Source organism: Protopterus annectens, chromosome 13.part0 (assembly GCF_019279795.1).
Source record: "Protopterus annectens isolate FY-2018-M chromosome 13.part0, PAN1.0, whole genome shotgun sequence".
NCBI classification, from domain to species: Eukaryota; Metazoa; Chordata; order Ceratodontiformes; family Protopteridae; genus Protopterus; species Protopterus annectens.
The window spans coordinates 224,548,722-224,572,502 of NC_056747.1; the positions used below are offsets into that span (position 1 = coordinate 224,548,722).

Sequence of the window (23,781 nt, forward strand, 5' to 3'; positions counted from 1 at the left end):
CAGTCACTAGAGCTGTAGCCGAGGGTAAGGTAGTGCACACTGCCTATCTTGACCTCACCAAGGCTTTTGACACCATTCCCCACTCTGGTGTTATAGATAAACTCACTGGACTAGGCATAAATCCCTATGTCACAAGATGGGTGGCCAACTGGCTCACTGACAGAACCCACACAGTGAAAGTAGCCGACTCCAAATCTGACTTCAGACCAGTGACAAGCAGAGTACCACAGGGTTCAGTCCTGGGTTATCCTGTTCAGTATCTACTTCTCTGAATTCCAGACAAATACAGCTGGTACCTGGCTAACAAAATTCACAGATGACTGAAAACTAGGAGCCATAATCAATTCACCTAAGGATGTGGACATTCTACAAAGAGGCCTCACTGAGACTGATGCTTGGTGTCAAAGGCATGGCCTAAAGCTCAGTGCCAAGAAGTGCATTGTCATCCCTTTTGGGAAAAATACCGTACCTATGAACTACCATTTCTCACTACTCACTTTCCTCACTTGTCTAGAGGAAAGTAGTTTTTTATTCAGGCATATCCAAGGGTCAGCTCCCATTGTTCCCTTCTGTCTATCTGATGAATCTGGGCATCTTGGGACAATGTAGCAGTTAACTCATGTACACAGACAACCCTCTCCTCCTACCACCCAACACCACAACCTGTGAGAGATGCACTTATCTAGCCAAACTGGAGGTAAAGCTCTCTCCAACCAAGACTGAACTTGACAGTCAAGAGGAGAAGATAAACACTTGCACCACACCACACTCACCACATAGTCTCACTAAACCTAAACCACCAACATCCACACATAGAAACACAAAAACATTCATGGAGGCTCTCAATAATAATCTGCTCAAGCAACAGAGACCTCCAAAGCAGAAACACAAGCAACCTCCACCCCCCCACACACTACCCAAATGACATAGCCCACAGACTCAGTGTGCCAATAAACCACAGCCCATAAGGCAAAACAACGTACCCAACACACTAGTCATAGGTGACTCTATAGTCAGGCACACTGATGTCCCACTCATCAGGCTAAACAAGGAGAAGGTTACTCTCAGCTGCCTGTCAGGTGCCAGGATCCACCATATAACCCATGCACTCATGTCACTCCACAACAAGTATAAATATGACTCTGTCATTGTCCATGTTGGTGAGAATGACCTGAGATGTACCTCCCGAGACTACATGAAAAGACATGGAAGAGCTCGCCAATCTTGTAGCCCAGGTAGGTATGACCCTAGCCCTGAGTTAGCATCCTGCCATTGCCCAGAATGATACCACAGTACAAGGACAAAATGATTGACTTCAACAATTGGCTAAGCTTCTGGTGTCATTCTAAGTGGATCCAGTATGTGTCTGCCTGGGACAACATGGTCGACAGACCACAATGCTTGGCCAGAGATGGCCTGTACCTGTCACCCTTGGGATTCCGGATACTGGGTAAGGGTCTTGCCGCCCCTATAGTGCCTTTTTTAGGCAAGGTTCAAATGACAAATTCACGACCGTAACAGGAATAGGCAAGCAAAAACTGAGGGTAATGTTACTCAGTGCTAGAAGTCTAAATCTCAAAATGCACTCACTTGAGGCACTCCTTAAAATGGAGAACATTGATATCTGGGCAGTGACTGAGACCTGGTTCAAGGCTCTAGAGAGCACTCCTGCATTACCAGGCTATAACGCATACCACAATTTTTGGCCATCTAACCTGGACCAGAACACCAAAGGCGGAGGTGTGTCCATATTCATTACGGATATCCACACCTCCAGGCTAGTTGTGAAGCATAATGCATCCGAGGTTATCCAAGTGCAACTAACTCTGGGCAAAACTGCAATCCAAATTGTAGATTGCTACAGATCCCCCACCATGCCTCAGGATTCCCACTTCTCTTTTCTTGATATACTGGAAAATATTAGGGTTGAACCAAACACCCTAATAACGGGTGATTTCAACTACCCCGCCATTAACTGGAAAAACTACTCATGTACCAACTCCTTCACTCAACATTTTCTGGAATTCATAAATTCCAATGCCTTAGATCAACTTATCCACACCTCCACCAGGGGCAACAATATCCTAGACCTAGTCATTATCAACATGACTGACCGGTGTTCCACACCTGAAGTCAACTCCTCGTTGGTCAGATCTGACCATAAGCTAATCACCCTAGATATCCACATCCCGCCCCCACCTACCATGAAAAAAACCATGGTAAAAAATTTCTCTAAAGCCAACTTCATGCTTCTGAAGACAGAAGTGGCGAACGTCATGACACCCATGCAGATGGACAGTACAGTTACGACTGCTGAATCCTACAAAAATGCTCTCTATAAGGACTTGCACGAGTGCATGGATCGTGCTATCCCAAACAGAACCAAGACGTTATCCTCCAAAAAAAGGAAGCCAATCTGGTGGTCCTCTGCCATAAACTCTACAACAGAAGGAAGAAACTGTTGCAAAAGAGAGTAAAATCCCATGAGTGAAGGAGCTCCCTGGTCAGCCTCAGTAAGAAGCTGAGACCCCTTATAAGATTCTCCAAAGCTAGCTATGAAAACAAAATTGCCACTGATTCTAAGGGGAACCAGAAAGCATTCTATAGCTATGTCAAGAATCTCAGTGGCAACACCCAGATCTGCTGAGTTATAGCACAAGGGCACAACAATTACAGCAACTGATATTGCCAACACCCTGGCAGATAGGTTCAGTGCTAACTTTACCCCCCTCTCACCCCCTAATGGGCCCATATCTATACAGGAAGAATGCAGAGTCCCTGTAATCACATCTATGCAGGTAAAAGCTGCACTCGCTAAAACCAAAAGCACAGCATCCATGGGACTGGACAACATCCCAGGCTGCGTTTTACATGAACTTCAGAATTAACTGGCTCCCCACCTAAGCACCATGTTCAGTCATAGTCTCCTGTAAGGCTTTGTGCCCATTGACTGGTGCACAGCAACAGTGATCCCACTCCACAAAGGGAGAGCCACCACTGATCCTGGGTACTATCGCCCTATTAGCCTGACAAGCCTGGTCTGCAAGGCCATGGAACGTATCATCATGGAACTCATAAACAAAGATATTGGTAACCACCAAACTCTGGACACCACCCAGTTCGGGTTTGTGAAAGGCAGATCATGCCTTCTGAACCTGATCGACTTCTTTGAGGCAGTCACCAAAGCAGTAGATGAGGGTAAGGTGGTTCACATAGCCTATATTGACCTCGCCAAGGCTTTCAACATCATCCCCCATTCTGGAATTATAGCTAAACTCACTAAACTTGGTATAAATACCTACGTCACAAGATCAGTTGCCAACTGGCTCACTGACAGAACCCACACTATAAAAGTTGCAGACTCCAAATCTGACTTCAAACCAGTGACAAGTGGAGTACCACAGGATTCAGTCCTGGGACCTCTCCTGTTTGCTATCTACTTCTCTGAAGTACAGGCCAACACAGAAGGCCTCTGGCTAATGAAGTTTGCAGATGACTGCAAACTAGGAGCCATAATAGAGTCCCCAAATGATGTGGACATCCTACAGAAGGGCCTCACTGAGACAGATGCCTGGTGTCAGAGACATGGCCTCAAGCTCAGTGCCAAAAAGTGCATTGTCATCCCCTTTGGTAAAAATTTTGTACCCATGAACTACCACATAAACGGCAGTCTACTTAATGCCGAATGTGTGATGAGACCTTAGGACCCAGGTGGACAGTAGTCTGTCCTTTGATAATCACATCGCCACAGTAGTCAGGAAATCCTATGTGGCACACCTAATTACAAAAAGGTTCTCATCCAAGAAAAAAGAGGTCATTGTTCCCCTCTACTCGGCACTCATTAGACTCATTATAGAGTACAATGCCCCTTTTGGAATGTACCTCAAGACATCTGCAGCAGCTGGAAAGACCACAGAAGTACATCACAAAGAGGATTACTGGCCTCAAACAGATGCCCTACACTGACCACCTCAAAAAACTCCAGCTTTGCCTACTCTGAGGAGATCTCTGCCTAACATATAAAGCTATGTTAAACCCAGAGCTGTTGGACATGCTACACCTAAAGAAATCCAAATCCTTCCAAGCTACACTCTCTAGGAACCTAAACCATGTCATTACAATAAACAGGACATTCTGGAGGGATAGATTCCTGTCCCAGAGACTTCCTATACTCTGGAACAAGCTACCCATCTATGTCAAGCAAAGTTCCTCATTAGCACTCTTCAAGAAAAATCTTGAGTGGATGGGAAATAGGAAATAAACCCTGGAGATCACTTCTGTAGCTCTGCTCGACAGGGACACAGGAAATTAACTTTCTTGGGTGGCGTAAGCCAGGAAACCTTGTTGGCTAGGCCGATAGCCTAGTACCTACCTATGAACCAGATAGGTGGTAGCCTACTAGACACCGAAAGTGTGATGAGACCTTGGGACACAGGTGTATAGTAGTCTCTCCTTTGATAATCACATCACCACAGTAGTCAGGAAATCCTTCTATGTGGCACGCCTCATCACAAAGGGTTTCTCCTCCAGGAAAAGAGAGGTCATCGTTCCTCTCTACTCATCCCTTATTAGACCCATTATAGAGTACAAAGCCCCATTTCCTCACAAGACATCTGCAACAGCTGGAAAGCCCACAGAAATACCTCACTAAGAGGATTACTGCCTCAAACAGATGCCAAACACTGACAGTCTCAAAAAAAACTCCAGCTCTATTCCGTCGCATATTGACTACTCTGAGGTGACCTCTGCCTAACGTACAAAGCTATGTCTAACCCAGAATGGATGGACATGCTACACTTAAAGAAATCCCAGTCTGTCCGAGCTACACACTCCAGGGACCTAAACCTTGTCACCACAATAAACAGAACATGCTGGAGGGAAAGATTCCCTTCTCAGAGACTTCCCCTGTTCTGGAATAGGCTGCCCATTCATGTCAAGCAAAGCTCATCATTAGCCCTCTTTAAGAGAAATCTTGACAATTGGATGGGTAATAGGAAATTCACCCTGGGAATCACTGCTGTGGCTCTGCTCGACAGGGGCACAGGAAAATAATTTTCTCGGGTGGGGAAAGCCAGGGAAATCATTTGGCTAGGCTTGTATAGGCCCTAGGGCCAATAGCCTAGTACTTACCTATGAACCTATAATGAGAGACAGATGTCATTAAAAGTTTAAAACTGCAAAAGGGACATTAAAGACACTCTCATCTTAACATGTTAAACTTACAAAAGAGGCAAAAAGTTTAGCAACAAGATAATGTTTCTTATCAGAAATACCATCTCTGAAGCTAGAGGGAGAAAGCAGAGCCAAATAGTGCAGATACCCATTTGTAATAGGTTCATAGGTTAGTACTAAGCTAACTGCCCTTGCGAGCCATTTTACGCCTAGCCAATTATCCCTTGTAATGTATGATAAATTTAATAAAATGTGGCTTGAAGGTATCTGGGAGAGATTTTTTAATGCAGAGGATGCAATACACACTGATACTAGATTATTCCGATATTTAGAAAATGAGTCATTTGATAAAGAGATTGCAGACACTCTCACATCATAAAGAAATGCAGTTAAAATACTTGAGCTACTATCTGAAACATTTAAAGAAGGAAGAGTATAAACTGATTAGAGAAAAGCAGCATTTATATAACAACGCTTAGAGGAATGTGATATAGCTGTTGATGGCTATGCTTTTGTCAGTGGCTAACACGAGAATCAAATAAGGGAAGAGTAGCATTCTATGCTGTTCAAATAATTACACAATTCTAGGCTCTTCTACAGGTAGTTAAGGTAAAATTCATTGAGCAAATAGATGTTCTTCATTCCACATTGCTGCAGTCCTAACTATTGGGGTAGTCCGCTGTCCAGTCGGCCCGAATACCAAAGTATATGGCTGACGTCGGTCAGGGCGCATTAGACTGATGTCAGTACGTCAGGGTACTAATGCGCATGACCGACGTCATATCAGTCTTTTGCCGCATGGTCCGATGCAGAAGCAATTTTGCGAGTGCAGGTTGGCGTTCTGAAAATTTCTGAAGTCAGAGTTTCAGACCGAATCAAAGTTGGCTAAGTACCCGTTAGAATATTTTGGTTTTTCTTGCCTCAGTATTTAACCGGATGTCAGAAAAAGTGAATAACTGTATTTCTTGTGGGAAACAGATACCTCATAGGGATTACCATACTTTGTGTATACCTTGTTTAGGGCCTGAGCACGACGTTGTTGGATGCCGCTCTTGTGCTAGATTTAACAAACGCACTATTAAGAGAAGGTTAGACTGTGCCAGGTTAGTTTTGGGAAGCGTTGTAATTATAAAATGCCGTCGGAGGCTCCGGCGCCCGCCATAAAGCGCAAGGACAAAGCAGCAAAGCCTAGAGTGGAAGAACCGACAGTCCCAGACGCCGGATCTTTAGAAGGCTCAGTGGAGCCGGAGGTTTTGCCAGGTGTTTCTTTGGAGTCTCAGGGAGAGACTTTACTGTTACAGGATGTATCCTCGCAGGAAGTAGGCCAGGCTGAGGGGCTTCTCAGGTGGCTGTTCTTCCCTCTCTTCCTAAGGTGGTTAGAGCCTCCCTTCTGTTTCCAAGGCTTCTTTGAGAGGCAGGCCAAGTTTAACTTCAGTGGGGTTTCTCCTAGTGCTTCAGGGTCTTTGCCTAAGAAACATATGCTTAAAATGGCAGAGGATTTGATTACTATGATTAGAGGTTCTATGCCCCCTCCTGATAAGAGGCCTAGGGTGGAACCTGAGTTTGAGAGTTTTGAGCAATGCTCGGAGGCTTCTGAGTCTTCTGAAGACTTGCAGGAGTATCCTCCTTATTCTGATTCTGATGTGGATGATTCTACTCCTTCAGCTTCTCCTCCTGAGGATTTTTCATTTTCAGAGACTCTGCATTCCATGAGGGAGCATTTTAAATGGGAAGGTCAAGATTTCTCTGATTCCAGGAAGAGGCTTAGGAATTCTTGTTTTACCCCAGCATAGGCCTTTAGTTATATCTCCTGTTCTGAATGTGGTGGAAGATGTTTTTGCAGAGGCTTCCCTCAATCCTGATTCTTTGCCTCCTGCCCCAGTTAAACCGGATAGGTACTATAGGGTGCCTGAAGCTCATAAGTATCTTTTAAGAGTCCTAGGGCAGACCCGAAACTGTCTCTCAGGGGCCTAAAGGTGTGAAGGCCTCTGTTGTTAAAAATCCTGTTCCTCCTGATAAAGAGGCAAGGGCTTTGGATAGATGGGGAAAGAAAGTGTATACTTCTTCCACTTTAGCCATGAGGGCGTTGAATTGTCAGTTTCACATGTTAAAATATCAGAATTATCTCCTTTCACAATTGAAATCTAAGGTGGATGCTCTGGCAGAAGGTATTGAGTGTAAAGAGTTGCAGGATTTAGTTCATGTGTCTGAACAGGTGGGTAAACATTCCTTGCAATGTGGTTTTGATGCTGTGCAGGCCTCCTCGAGGGTGGCTGCCACTGGTTCTGTTCTTCGTAGGCATGCCTGGTTGAGAGATCAGAATTTAGCTGAGCATGTTAAAACAAGGATTTTGGATGCTCCTTTGCAGTCTGATGTGTTGTTTGGTTCGCCTGTGGAAGCAGTCTTAAAGAAAATGGAGGACAAGGCTAAGTCTATGCAAACTGTTAAGGATTTTTTGCAGGTGCAGCCTCCGAAGTTTAGTAGAAATTGGCCTACTAAGGGATGGACTTATCCTGCTTATGATTCCCAGTCTAGGGGTAGGTCTAGACGTGGTAGGGGCAGAGCTCAAGGTTCTTTTAGACCTAGGACAGGGAGTTCCCCTGCTCAGACTTCTGGTGAGGGTAGGGGTCAGTCCTTTCGTAAGCAGACCCAATGACCTGCCTTTTCAGCTGCCAGTACGTTCTCGCCTGGCAGCACCTTTGGGAGGAAGGCTGTCTCTTTTCAAAGAAAATTGGGATTTAATTACCCAAGACAGATGGGTTCTGGATATCATTCACCACGGTTACAGGTTTTATTTCCATACCATGCCTCCTTTCAAAGGCATGCCAGACATTCCTCCTCTACAAAGACAAGAGGCTCACAAGCAAATTTCTCTGTTGCTCCACATAGGGGCCATTCAGCCAGTTCCTGTGCCAGAAAGGGGCCTAGGATTTTATTCTCGCCTGTTCCTAGTACCAAGAAGGGGAACACGTGGAGGCCAATTTTGGATTTATCTATCCTCAACACTTATCTGGACATTCCCAAGTTCAAAATGTTGACGTTACAACAGCTTTTACCTCTGCTGGGCAAGGATCACTGGATGGTAACTTTAGATCTCAAGGAAGCTTACCTTCATGTGCCTATAAGACTAAGTTGCAGGAAGTATCTGCGTTTTCGAGCTGGAAATTCTCATTATCAGTTCTCTGCATTGCCCTTTGGCTTATCCACTGCGCCTAGAGTATTCACAAAGGTTCTGGCTCCAGTGATAGCTTACTTCAGGCTAAAAGGAATTCAAATCTATCCTTACTTGGACGACTGCCTGATTCTAGCTCAAGAAAAGGAAGACCTTCTACAGCATTTGGATTATGTCATAGCAGTGCTAAGATGCCTAGGGTATTCTGTGAACGAAATAAAGTCCAGTCTAGTACCCTCTCAAGACATGTGCTTTCTGGGTGTGAGACTGAATACAGCAGCCCAGATGGCCTTTTTAACCCCGGACAAACAAAAGAATCTTTCCAGTTACTTCCATCAACTATCTCTTCAGTCCAGGCTGACTGCAAGGACAGTCCTTCAAGCCTTAGGGTTCATGGCATCTTGTATTCTGGTGCTTCCCAATGCCAAACTGCATATGAGGAAGCTGCAATGGTATCTCAAAATGTATGGACACAGCACTGCCAGGATTTGGACACTGTCATTCAAATAATACCTTGCATTCAAAAGGAATTTTTGTGGTGGGCTCAGGAATGTCACCTAAACAAGGGACTCTCTGTGACCCGGCCAGAGGCGAGTCAGATTCTAACGACAGATGCCTCAGACATTGCTTGGGGAGCTCATCTAAATGGAAAGTGGATACAAGACAAGTGGCCTGCCAGACTACAGCATCTACATATCAACATGAAAGAGATGTTAGCAGTCCAGTTTGCATTAATGGCTTTCAAGGAGTTACTTCTTCCAGGGCAGGTGTTGATTCTAACAGACAACACAACTGTCATGTGGTACATCAACAAACAAGGGGAACACATTCTTACCCATTGTGCAGGCAAGCAATGATTTTATGGGAGACTGCGCTCAGCTTGCAACTAACTCTTCAGGCAAGGTTTCTGCCGGAGCACAGAACTCCTTAGCAGATGTGTTAAGCAGACAAATCATGGATCCCCACGAGCGGAAACTGGATCTTCATGTATTTCAGAAATTGACAGTGTCATGGGGAACTCCAGACATAGATCTGTTCGCTTCTCCACTAAACCACCAGCTGCCAAAGTTTTGCACAAAGAGGTTTCATCACACAGCTTGGAAAGTGGATGCTCTTTCTTTCAGTTGGAAAAATCTTCATGTGTATGCTTTTCCACCTCTGCCTCTTCTCCCAAAGGTGCTTCTAAAGGTCAGACAAGACAAGCCAAGGATGATTTTAATAGCTCCAGATTGGCCTCGCAGCACTGGTACCCATTACTGAGGAGTCTGGTAAGGAAGCCTCCATGGCCTTTACCCTTGATTCCACACCTGTTGTCTCAGAGGGACGGTCACCTGCTCAATGTCAAGCTTCAATCTCTTCTTCTAACAGCCTGGCATATTCTGTTTTGAAAGACAGCAGGTCTCAACTTCCTCAACAAGTTTTAAATGTGATTATGGAAGCCGGAAGACCTAGTACAAGGAAAGTGTACGCAGAAAAATGGAAGAGATTTTTATTTTGGAGTGCAGCAAACAATTTGGAGATTTCTGAGCCTAATTTGAGTGTGGCTCTTCAATATCTTACTGAGTTATTGGACAAAGGTTTGTCTTTCTCTTCCATTAAGATTCATGCTGCAGCAATTTCAGCTCACTATGATTGTGACCCACCATTGTTTTCGCATCCTTTGTTCAAGCAATTTCTTAGAGGGGCAAAGAATATAAGACCCCCACGTAGAGCTCCTACTCCTGCTTGGGATCTCAATTTTGTGTTGGAGAAACTTACTCTACAACCTTTTGAGCCTCTGGCTACTGCTGAATTGAAATATTTGTCATGGAAGACTGCTTTTTGTTGGCCATTACTTCTGCAAGAAGGGTTTCTGAGTTGCAGGCCCTTATGGCGGTAGAGCCTTTTGATTTTTCATAAGGATAGGGTATCTTTGCGTACTAATCCTTCCTTTATGCCTAAGGTGATTTCTAGTGTGGCTTTAAACCAAACTATTCATTTGCCTACTTTCTATGCAGATCCCCAAAATAAAGGGGAAAAGATTTTGCACACTTTAGATGTACACAGGCAATTGCGTTATTATTTGAGCAGGACTAAGGATTTTAGGCAGTCTCAGCAGTTGTTTGTTTCTTTTGCTTTGGGTTCAGGGCAAGCCTGTGTCAAAACAAACTATTTCTAGGTGGATTGGGTTTTGCATTGCATTTTGTTATTCCCATCATGGCAAGGAGATTCCAGCTGGAATTAGGCCTCATTCCACTAGGGCTACTGCCACTTCTACAGCATTTCTAAGGGGGGTGGCCACTAAGGATATTTTGGAGGCAGCTACTTGGAGTTCAGTGCATACTTTCTCTAAGCATTATCACCTTCCTCTCTACTCTAAGTCTAGGGCTGGTTTTGCCACAGCTATTTTGCAAGGCATGTTGTCAGTTCCTGCTTCCTTATGATTTGCCAGCCTCCCTTACCTCTGCTTTGGGATTCTACCCAATAGTTAGGACTGCAGCAATGTGGAATGAAGAACATAGTACAGTTTTGTACCTACCATAAATGTAGATGTTCGAGGATCCACATTGCTGCAGTCCAATTTACCCTCCCTCCTTCTCTCTGTGTTTAAGGGTGGTTGTGTAGGTGAGGTTATATTCTGGTAATTTTGTATATATTGTACATATTTTTGGTGCAGGTATGTTTGGAATTTTTGGTTTTGGCCTTAGCTTTTCAGGGTCTTCTGACATCTGGGGCAAGAAAAGACTGAGGATATGACGTCGGTCATGCGCATTAGTACCCTGACGTACTGGCGTCCGTCTAATGCGCCCTGACCGACGTCAGCCATATACTTTGGTATTCGGGCCGACTGGACAGCGGACTACCCCAATAGTTAGGACTGCAGCAATGTGGATCCTCGAACATCTACATTTATGGTAGGTACAAAACTGTACTTTTCTAAGTGTGAACTCCAAGGGTGGGGTTTAAATGCTTAAAGTTAACTTTTTCACCCTTCTCTGTTTTGAGCATTACTTTTGGGTGTTTCAAATGCTTGGGGGTTGTGATTTTCAGTAATCTATAGTTTAACCATGATTCTAAATAACTAGAAATTAGAATTGTAGAATGAGATGTAACATTTCCGTGACAAGTTTAACAGTGGCAAATAATTTGGGTACACTTTCATTTCCCAGATAAAGGCTGGCGTAAATTGATAGAAAAAACTGCCACTTGCCTAAGACCATTTATGACAGCACAAACCGGTATACACAATACATACTTTCTCCTACAATGTGGTAAAATGTATTGGATTTGTTTTCTTAACATGTTAAACTTACAAAAGAGGCAAAAAGTTTAGCAACAAGATAATGTTTCTTATCAGAAATACCATCGCTGAAGCTAGAGGGAGAAAGCAGAGCCAAATAGTGCAGATACCCATTTGTAATAGGTTCATAGGTTAGTACTAAGCTAACTGCCCTTGCGAGCCATTTTACGCCTAGCCAATTATCCCTTGTAATGTATGATAAATTTAATAAAATGTGGCTTGAAGGTATCTGGGAGAGATTTTTTAATGCAGAGGATGCAATACACACTGATACTAGATTATTCCGATATTTAGAAAATGAGTCATTTGATAAAGAGATTGCAGACACCCTCACATCATAAAGAAATGCAGTTAAAATACTTGAGCTACTATCTGAAGCATTTAAAGAAGGAAGAGTATAAACTGATTAGGGAAAAGCAGCATTTATATAACAACGCTTAGAGGAATGTGATATAGCTGTTGATGGCTATGCTTTTGTCAGTGGCTAACACGAGAATCAAATAAGGGAAGAGTAGCATTCTATGCTGTTCAAATAATTACACAATTCTAGGCTCTTCTACAGGTAGTTAAGGTAAAATTCATTGAGCAAATAGTTTCTAAGTGTGAACTCCAAGGGTGGGGTTTAAATGCTTAAAGTTAACTTTTTCACCCTTCTCTGTTTTGAGCATTACTTTTGGGTGTTTCAAATGCTTGGGGGTTGTGATTTTCAGTAATCTATAGTTTAACCATGATTCTAAATAACTAGAAATTAGAATTGTAGAATGAGATGTAACATTTCCGTGACAAGTTTAACAGTGGCAAATAATTTGGGTACACTTTCATTTCCCAGATAAAGGCTGGCGTAAATTGATAGAAAAAACTGCCACTTGCCTAAGACCATTTATGACAGCACAAACCGGTATACACAATACATACTTTCTCCTACAATGTGGTAAAATGTATTGGATTTGTTTTTTTGCCATGTTAAAGAATACACAGTTTGTTTTTTTGTTTTTTTATAGAGAGGACACACCAGTAGCAATTGCAAACCATCTACAAGTTGAATTTGGTTTTAGGCAACAGTCATACACAGGAATAAGTGATAAAATGGATGCTGTATGGCTAATGAAAGGGAGTACCATAGCCATTATGAAGAAGTTAGAAATATACGATCATAAACAATGAATATGCATAAACACTATTGGCACAGTTTGTAGATATAATACATGAAAGTAGTACTGTAATGCAGAGATGGAGCAAAAAGAGGCTTTATGCCCTCTAGAGTATGAAAGAAAGTTTAAAAAAATAACAATAACCCAAACTATCAGGCACTAGTAATAAAAGAAAATGTCATAGATTATGCAGATAAAGGGGATATAAGCTTAGGAAGACAGCATTAAAGCAATAAAGATGAAAATGATTCCACCGGTTAAAAATATTAACAGAAAATGTATTCGATGTTACAAAGAATCAAGACTGAGTGATATTTTTGCAATACCACTAGGTTCTAAGTTATTCACAGGAATAAGAGATTATACAAGTGGTCTGTAGAGCACTGCATAAGAATTTATAGATGGGACAAGACATAATGGTAAACCTAATATGACCAAAGCTGACAATAATACTGAAGAAAAAAAATAATAAAGCAACAGACTTGAAAAAAATGAGTTTGATTTTAATGTCAAAAAAGTGCATTCACCTCTGATATAATTCTTCATGGGACTTTTGAGTTACAAGAAATATGACCTTTTTAATAAAATGGTGGAGAAATTGCCCTAAGTAAATATACACACAGTAAAGATATAACTAGTAGCATTCTGGGTAATTGCCATCTTAAAATGTTTACCACAAAAGTGTAACTTCTATTTCAGCTCTTTTTAAATGGAAAGTTGTTCTGGTTACTCTGATTTATAAAGTAAACACTTCTTGATAAATTTTCCCTGCCCACAGACCAAACATTCAGTTATCATCAGCTGCATATCTTATAGACAAATGTATCACATTTGTTATAGGAAAGTGCTTTTATATTTTAATATAAGACTTGTTTTAGTCTGTTTATACATTTGAGTTGAAAAAAACACAGACTCTGTTCATAAAAAGGATTGAAAGTTGACCTAGTTAAGCAAAAATATTTTGAAATACTTAAAGTAGATAAAACAACAAATATTTCTCAAGGTATGCGCAGTATTAAAACTGTTTACCTCTTGGAAATGGTTATCTTCATTGGGTTTACCTTAAATTTAATATAGTTAAATGCAACAACTATTTAAATTCTGGTTGAATGGAAAGTTGCTCAAACTGTTGATTTTTTATAGTAAATTCTTTTAGACAAAAATTTCCCTGGATGTAGACCAATCAGTCAATTTTCAACAGCTGCAAAGCTCAAGGAGAGAATATGACATGTCCATAGGTGGTATATGGCCTCCAAGAAAGAAGTAAACAATGCTATAGGTGACTTTGTATCCCTGGATAAATATCATCAGTTTGCCTTTGTAAAAGACATATCGTGCATGTTCAGCCTGATTGCTTTCTTTGAAAGGGTTAATGATCCAACAGATAAGGAGTCTACAGTTCTCACTGCTTATCTAGACCATCTAAAGGCCTTTAATACTATCCCCATGCTAGGATTATTGGCAAGCTTTTTCCAACTCAACATTAATCTATACATAATTCATTGGACTGGTAATTGGCTACCTGCAAGAACACATAGCATTAAGGTCAGGGGTATTTGCAGTAGACAGAAAAATTTCACTAGTGGTATCCCACAAGGGTCTGTCCTGTGTTCCCTCTAGCTTGTATATTTCTTTGACATAAAAATTGATATCAAGTGACATTAGTTAACCAACTGCAGGCACTTATCAAATCCCACTATAACTCTCAGCAGTCCAATTGTTTGCAGAATGTCCAGATTTTTGCCTATTATTTTTAGTCTGTTCCTTGAATTTGTGGTTTTCAGGCAAATCACTGAGATTTCAAATCGCTAAATAATGACATACATTTTAATTTCAGAGTTTATATCCTTAGGAAAATGCATGCTAACACAAATTCTGTTACTCTAGCAACTTTCTAATTTTATAAGAGCAGTATTTAAAATATGTTCCTGTTTTTCGGCCTTTGTCCCTCCATTATGTTAGGCTTTATCCAAATATCTTGCACAAAGAGGTTGAGAGGTCTGAATACCATTCTGATACTCTAATTCTCCAGCAAAGGTCTAGACATGGGCTTACCCTCAACACAAAGAAATGCGGCACAGTTTCCTTTGGTAAAACTAGCATCACTACTGCTTATCATATAGATAACACCCCACATAAATTTGATATAGTAATAAGGAACTTGGGTACATATGTTGATAATAGACTTTCTTGGTCCTCTGTGACTGTCTGATGATTAGAAAATCCTTCTACCTTGCCCAGTTTATCCTTCATGGCATCTCCTCAAGGTCCCAAAGAAGTTATGATTCCACTTTATCCCTTATTAGGGCCATCATTAAATATAATGCTCCCTTAGGTATGTACCTCACCAGGCACGTAAACCTGTTGGGGAGACCACAGTATTTCCTCACCAAAAGGATCTTGGGTCTCGATACCCTTAGTAACTCTGGACTAAAATCTGCCACTCTTCTCAGTGTTGTACAAACACCAGAGGGGTGATGTCTGTTTAGTTTTTGTAGTTTTAATGACCCAGCACTCTTTCAACGCCTTCACCTAAACAGAATAAGTGGTAAAGCAGACGCTCTTTCTAGAGACCTAAACCTACACCATCACATTAACCAGACCAGATGGCATTATAGATACCTAACCCACCACTTACTATATTTTGAAATAGGATGCCCTTGTCTACCAAGCAGAGTGTTTCCCTAGCAACCTTTAAAACCAATCTGGATGACTGGATGTGTGAATCAGATTTTCACTAGGAATAAGTGGAGAAAATCTGAATGAGAGGAACTACTAGTTTCCTCTCACTACTGGGTGTGATGCAGCTCAACTTTTTGATAGCTTCAACAGACTATATGTAAGAACCTGCGAACCTATTGATGTGCTACTGAGACTGTATGTAAGAACCTGCGAACCTATTGGTGTGCTACTGAGACTGTATGTAAGAACCTGCGAACCTATTGGTGTGCTACTGAGACTGTATGTAAGAACCTGCGAACCTATTGGTGTGCTACTGAGACTGTATGTAAGAACCTGCGAACCTATTGGTGTGCTAGTGAGACTGTATGTAAGAACCTGCGAACCTATTGGTGTGCTACTGAGACTGTATGTAAGAACCTGCGAACCTATTGGTGTGCTACTGAGACTGTATGTAAGAACATGCGAACCTATTGGTGTGCTACTGAGACTGTATGTAAGAACCTGCGAACCTATCGGTGTGCTACTGAGACTGTATGTAAGAACCTGCGAACCTATTGGTGTGCTACTGAGACTGTATGTAAGAACCTACGAACCTATTGGTGTGCTACTGATGACCAATGTAAGCATGCTTTATTAAGATTCCAGACTGTGGCTGCCATAACCTAGTGATAGAAAATTATTAATTTAAGCATGAACAAAATGCATAATTGCCCATAAAAATGATTATATAACAGACAGTAGTGCAAAAACGTGTAGCCAAGAATAGTGCAGTGAAGTCTGCTTGAGAAGGGTCCTCCAGGGTTTAGAACTAGAGCCCCCATTTATTTTTTATACCGGTCATATCTATGCTTCAAAAGAAATTCATTAGTTATATACAAATGAATTCATTGTGCAACCAAATTCAAAATTATCAGGATGCTGTGATTTTCAATTGGATTGAAATACATCTGTCCTTGGTTAGCTAACATCTATATTTCTATCTATATGGACAAACTAAACATACTGCATTTTGAAATAAATAAGATACATATAAGCTGTAGACATTGTAATGTGTAGCAGTACCTATAGCGATCTTGGAATACAAAGAGATGACCAGTTTGGGTTCAGTGACTGCATAGATTCTGTTTGTAAGGCAGCCCCCGTGGCATCTTACTGTTTACTTAAATGTACATCCCTGCAGGATCCCGCAGTATTGATTCTGTTCATTTCTTGATTTTAGACTGTATTGCACTTAAACAGCAGACTAGATTACTTGCTGCCTCTTGATATCAGGGAAATATATTGCAGTGTAATGCAAAGTACTACAGTAATACAATTACAATACAGTAATATAATTGATTTAAGATTGGGATATGATTGCACTAAATGCCAATAAAGAAATCAGCTACACAACAACCAACATAATTCAAAATAGTTTTTGCATGACAAATAAATGCAATACAAGGCAAAACTTGGTATCTGTAACAACAGTGTCTAGTTTTATGTAGTACAGTGTTAGAGTTGTTACAGGCCGTGAGATCTAATTTTAACCTCTAAAACATCTGAAACAATGTCTGTAAAAAGTATAACACATGAATCTATAAGGTTAAGATGTGAGATTACCACACTGCAGAGAAAAGAGGCAAACACAGCATTTCTTACTTTTCCAGTATTAGAAAGTCAGGATATTCTAAAAGTTTTAAAGCTCAAGTAGATAAAACTTCATGCATCAGTATTTGACAAGCATTTCAAATTTTGAGTTGTGTGCCGCTACCACATGGCATCTGTATGTGTATGTATGTGTGTGTGTGTATGTGTGTGTATATTATATATATATATATATATATACATATATATATTTACAAATACTATGTAACACACATATATAAATTATAGTTCAATTTACTAATGTTTGACCCTCACAAAATTGATCATAACCTGTCAACTACACTGTCTATTGGCCTAAATATGCATTCCATCACTACTAGTCATAAACGCAAGCCACACTGATTTCCTTTTATAAAAAAATTACCAAAAAATAAAGCACATTTAGAAAAACATACAAAAACACAACTAAAGCTTAAATCATCTAATGATACTACAACTGAAACACCTAACAACTGCACAATATCTTACCTGCTTCAGAATCCAGCAGCAGCATACTTAATCCTTACAAGTGGTTTACCTGGAGGTCTCTGCTCTAGCACAACTTAATGTGGGGGCTTTGCTCCCACAAGCCCTTAATAGTATTACTAATTCCATGCCTGCACAAGCACAACTGTAGAGAAATCACTACTGGAATAATACACCTGACCACATTCATAGTTAACACACACACACACACACACACACACACACACACACACACACACACACACACAGACAGACAGACAGACAGACAGACACACACAAACACAGCCTCACACACAGACTCAGACTCACACTCACACACACACACACACACACACACACACACAGACTCAGACTCACACTCAGACACAGACTCGCACACACACACACAGACAGACACACACACAGTTTTCCACTTTATCCAAAATGTAGTGAAAGATGCATTATATAAATTCCAGTTTGATTAAAGCAATACTAACAAGAGACTGCCATATTCAGCAGTTTATACCAATAACTTAAAACAATGCCAAATACTTTTCATGACTGTTTACATCATATAATGGCAAATGTCATTTCAGACAGTTTATTACTACATAACCATATTGACTGCCTGGTCACCATTCAGAAAGAGGAGTCACATATTTGGGAATCCCTTTATTAGTATGCATAACCGAGTTAATCAGCGTGCAAGTTGTACAGTTTCAAATAGCATTTTTTTTTAGAAACGAATCCCCTAAGCTCTATTACCTGTAGAATCATTCATTTTTCTTCCCACAAGCCGAACTTGGTCAGAAAATTGTAATACTCTTAGTGCTATGTGCCTTATTAGAATGATCGTTTGCCTTCAATATTCTTGGAGTACTAATTTGTGGGAAATACCGAAATGTAAATAGGATTTTTATACTGAGATTATTGAAAGATGTTAATGCTTCACAACTGTGAATAAGTGAGGGAAGGATAGTATGTAGTTCTCATACTGTATGCTACATCTGTTATTTAGAATTTAACTAAAAAACATTTTGTATCTAAAGCACTTCTCACACAGTCCAAAGGCGTCAGGTTTTCAGCAGGACAAATGTAGTGTCTGTGGATTGCCTGAGGATGCAACTGTAAGTCTGCATTGGTGTAACACATCTGCGAATCCCTCCTGATGTGCTACAAGTTATGTCAAACCTGTATTTCTAAATCAGTTTGCAAAAGAATGTTTGTATGTGCCATTTTCTTGCATCAGACATACCTGACGAGTTGGCTTTGTCAAATCTACTCCATAAAAGGAAAACTATTGTTCTTTATTAGTTTTAATGCTGTGTTCTGAGTTGTCTGTCATGCAAGAGATGAATTGTGGTCCACAAGGGGCAGATAATGGAAATTTTAAGTGCACAATTGGTTCAGAGATGAAAAACAAAGTGAAATCCAACATTCTAAATAAAGCACGGGGAAGATTAACCTGCAAAAGTAACACATCCGAAAAGCACACCTCGTCAAGTGACATAGCTAGTTTTAGATGCCATTGAAACCTGCGATTACTTGGGGCCCTGCTTATAGATAACCCCCACCACAGCTGTTTTATTCCTTTAGTTAAAAGACAGGCTGTGCGTGATTCAATGCAGTGAATATCTTTGATACCATTCACTAAAACTGTTACTGTCTTTAAATTCAAACGCGTCTCTTCATACGGAAAAAAATACTTTAAAGTTATGCATATATAGGCCAGACGCAGTTATAATAGTTAAGAAGTGAATCTTCATGATTTTATTGCATCTTCTATAACTCCTCTGATTGTTAACAATGTTGATGTCTCTAGACTGCTATAAACCTGTTGCGAATCCAATCACTTCCGTAATTCTCCTGTGTTCCCATGATTTACTTAAAAGTGCTGGGATCTTTCCAATATTCTTGACAGAAGACCATTATTGTAATCAGTCTTTTATGGGACTCCAGATTATGTTCATTTTACTGGGCAAGATGACTACTGATTCTTCCGGGGTCCCCTGGCCTCTGTTAACCTGGCAGGAGTCCCTTATTTAAGTTACTCTGTGAGGGTATTTCTGAGTCCTTTATACTTACGGTATGTCTAATAACTCCATTAATCTCTCCAAACTTTTTATCCAGTCATGAGTCCCTAACTCTGTCAATGTTTACGGATACCTTCTAAATAATTTAAACTTTTCTAGATTCAATATTTTTTAATCCTATTGCACCTCACTGCTTGGAGCCTCCTGAAGTCTTGTCAACCCTGCTGAGGCCCTCTCACTCTATTTATCCCATCAAAATTCCCTTGGATGCATTTGTTTTGTGTGGGGCCCATGACTCACATAACCCCTTGTGTAAGCATTTTTTTGCATGGGGGGGGGGGGTCTCAGCTGATCTCAAGACTCTGGGACAATGACCTTTTCCTACATCTGTCAGTTCATTCAGTGTTTCCCTCTAGTAAAGAAGGCTGAGTTTCAGTATTAACAGGAATGCCACCTTGGTTTGAGGCTGGTGGCGAAGATAGCTTGTTCATTCATTTGTTTATTTTTGTCTAAAAGTGGTCATTTTCTCTCATGTGTCTGGTGTATTGCAAGTGAAACATTCCCTCACTCAATCACACAGCTGCCACATGGCTTTGAAATGATCCATTCTGTAGAAGTATGAAACACCTTGTCCTGGACAAGTTGTCCATCACCAAAATGTAAGTTGGGATAAGCTGCCTTTCCCCCACCCCCAGGACAGTCGACCACTAGTCCTCCTCCTAAACAAAATCATCCTACTGGTAGTGAGGGTAGATGCAGTGCCTCATGCTACTGAGTTACCACAGCAAAATTAAGAGTTGTCTGGCCCAACACACAGCTAGAAACTCACTCAATGGATTCTGTCAGCAGCCATGACTCCATTAATTTTGTTCCCCCCATGACAGGACAAATAGTATGAGAATAAGAAGTGGGAACTAAATTCATCCTTTGTAGTCCTACCCAGGTTCTCCAGCTAACGAAGTGCAGACTCACAAAGCTGGCCCATGTATTTCAGAAGTATTTCCCTTGGTGACAATTGAAAAATAATAGGTAATGATAGGTTTAGAAAAGCCAGAAAAGAGGAAGTGGACTGGAGGTCACAGAGAGGCTCACAGTGAGGCTAGGAAGAGGTCAGATAAATGCAATAAGGAAGCACAGAAAATGTTGGGAAGCAGAAATCAAAAAAGGGGAAGATATTCTTGTCTAGATAATGTTTATTTTGATTTCATATAAAATTTGCTAACCTTGGGGGAATGCATTGAGCCATAGTGGACTTTCTTCGACATGGCTGCAGTGCCCAGCAGTCACAAATAGCAAAGGTTTACATACAAAACACACACATATTAGTAGCATGCATAAACTAGGAGGAGGTGAAAATGCAGAAAATGTATGGCATCTGAGGATAACCATTTATATAAATTCAGAGAAGTTCTTAGCTTTAAGCACATTAGCCTGTAACTCTGCATTAAATCACTGAAGTATTACATACAAATTCAACGTGCTTTTCTTCTTGGATATTTCTGGTTTGAATTTTTTTGTGTAGGTAATATTGCACTAGACACACGAATGTTAAAACACTAATGGTGCTACCTTACCACCCTACTCAAACTGATATGAACAACAAAGACTGACTCCTCATATTAGTTTTTCATTTCATTGTGCTAAATAGTTAGCGAAAATTTTGACTAATACTTGCAAAGTGTCACTAGCCTTATGTTTTTTTGTGTGCTTTTTTCTTGCTTTAGGAGCTCCGAAGCCATGATTCAACAGGAGAGACTCCAGGCCATAGCAGTAAGTTTTCAAGTGTTTCAGTCCTTAACAGCTTGTGATGTGATCTATGCATGCATTCTAAGTGTTTTTTTTTTCTGCACAGCACTGATACTGCAGGACATAAACTGTCTGCTAGTGTCATGAGCTGCAGCTTTGCTTTATTTCAGCAAGTCTGTGAGTGAATGATACATTGTTGCTGATGAAGGGAGGGGGTGTGCAGAGCTTTTGATTTCAACACTTTATGTGCAGCTGTGCTACTTGAACTCTGCACTAACAGCTGGGGATGATCTGTTTCCACTTAATATTGTTTGTGTTGGACTGCTGGATATGAATGATAATGCTGGTACATTGGGAACGGCCCAGAAAACTGCTAAAATGTAATTCATTGCTATTAGTTGTTATTGTATTAGCACAAGAGGTTTCCAACTCCAAGAACCGAAGAGAGTTTGCCAGTCTATTCCAGATGTTTGTACTTTGGAGTTACCTTTTACCTGAAGATTTTGAAAGACAGAAAAAAATAAATTGTAGATGCAATCTCTAATTATAGTTTAATCTAAAAAACAGAAGTGATATAAAACATCAACGTCTAAATGAGGAGCTCCAACAATATCTGTTTACTGTTACTAATACCAAATATTAAATGTTGGAATGTAATTCATCACTCATGCCAATGACCAGTGCTAAGGCAGATGAGCTGAAGCATAGATCCCAGGAGATTAAATACTTGTGCAGAAATGTAATAGATTCTAATTCCTTGTTTTCCATCCTTTCTACAGACTAATGTTATTTTACCATACTCATTTATTTTCCTAGGAAAAGAGAAAGCGGCAAACAGAAATTGAGAACAAACGTCGCCAGCTAGAAGATGACAGACGACAGTTACAATACCTGAAGGTAACCGACTACACTGTGAAGGCAACTGATTGTGCCAGGAACACATCATGTATACAGTATACTGGATAAAGGAAAACAAAATTGCAACAAAAAGGCCTAGACACTTCTGCTTAGAATGTAGAAGCTTTCCCTCACACCAGCTGCCTGAGATGCAATGATTTTTTTCAGTGCATATAATTGTTTTATAGACCTTTTTGACTAGCACAGTGCACCAGAGTTCCAGTAATGTGTTATGGAAAGGGTATTTATTTTGTTTGTTTACCGGTACCAGGAAAGTCCGACTGGGCAGCGCCCATTTTCAGTGGAAGTCCAGGGAGAACAGCTCCAACACAGTAACAATCGCATTAGAGAATACGTTATAGTGAGAATACAAGTATACAATTTCATATAGTGAGAATACTTGTGCAATGGTAAAAAAGACATGGTAAAAACATCCTTGGCAGAAATCATATAATTTAAACAACTTCAGTAGAATAAGAACTGGATAATAGTTTGCTTAGTTCTATATGGGGTAGATCAGAGGAGCTTGTAGCTACACCCGATTTACTCCTACATACACATGTACATATACATTGCTATAGGGGGTAGGCTATCTGTTACAATACGTGTTACAATAAGAGGCAGGAATTACTTTACACACAATTATGGTAGCTAAATTAGAGTTGAATGTTTTAGTAATAAAAGAGGTGAGATAGCTAGAAAGGAGGAAAGGTGTGAAAGACAGAATGAGTGATATGGAGAAGAGGGGAGGTTAGATAAGATGTGATTATTTAGTGATTAGGGAGAGATAGAAGAATGAAAAGATTTAGAGAGAAATGTATGATAGTTGCTTTGAGGATGGGGTGGGTTCAAGAGCTATTTTTTGTTATGGTGTATCACACACTAGCAAAGCAAGGAATCTGATAAACAGTGTTTGAGTTGGTTTTTAAATTGAGTTAAGTTGCTAGTGGTTCGGATGGGATGGGGTAGTGCATTCCAGATTTTGGCAACATAGCTTGAATATAGGGAGTTCCCAGCACTATTGGTGGATTTGGTAACTTGTAATAGTGATTTCGTTGTTGATCGAAGTATACGTTTGTTGGAATAAGGTTGAATTGTATTTAGGAGGGCAGGGATTTTATCTGGATAATTGGGTAGTTTGTGAGCCATTGTTAACTGGTTGTAGGTCAAGAGATGTGGGATTCTAGTCATGATAGTTTTCTCAGGGTGATGCAATGGTGACTCCTATGTAAAGAGTCTGTGGTGAAGTTTCCTATTTTATTATAGCATGTTTCTAGTTTGTCTAGGTTTGTCTTTCTCAGGTTGGTTAAGGATGGGAAAGACTCTGAAACTGTTAGAAACTTTTTGTTTCTGTATAGAGTAACCATCTTTTTATATACTTTCTTAACTGCTTGTGAAATCTGTAGATCAAATCTCAGTTTAGTATCAATTTGAACTCCTAATAGTTTTGTTTGTGGTTCTAGGGTTATTATTGTATTGTCTGAGGCAGTGATGTAGAATTTGGGTGGAGGTCTGGGGTTCTGGTAGATGAGAGATCATGAGCTTGGTTTTGTTGGG

The 23,781-nt window shown here is 40.5% G+C and overlaps 1 protein-coding gene across 5 annotated transcripts in view; it reads left to right on the forward strand.

The window, feature by feature from the left end:
* Positions 1–23,781, forward strand: part of PALM (paralemmin) — a 610,021-nt gene that overhangs the window by 315,120 nt on the left and 271,120 nt on the right. For all 5 annotated transcript variants that reach the window (XM_044053763.1, XM_044053762.1, XM_044053759.1 and 2 more), the window contains exons 2-3: positions 21,306–21,351; positions 22,144–22,224. In XM_044053763.1, coding sequence (XP_043909698.1) covers positions 21,306–21,351; positions 22,144–22,224 — 127 coding nt within the window. The remainder of the gene's footprint in view (positions 1–21,305; positions 21,352–22,143; positions 22,225–23,781) is intronic.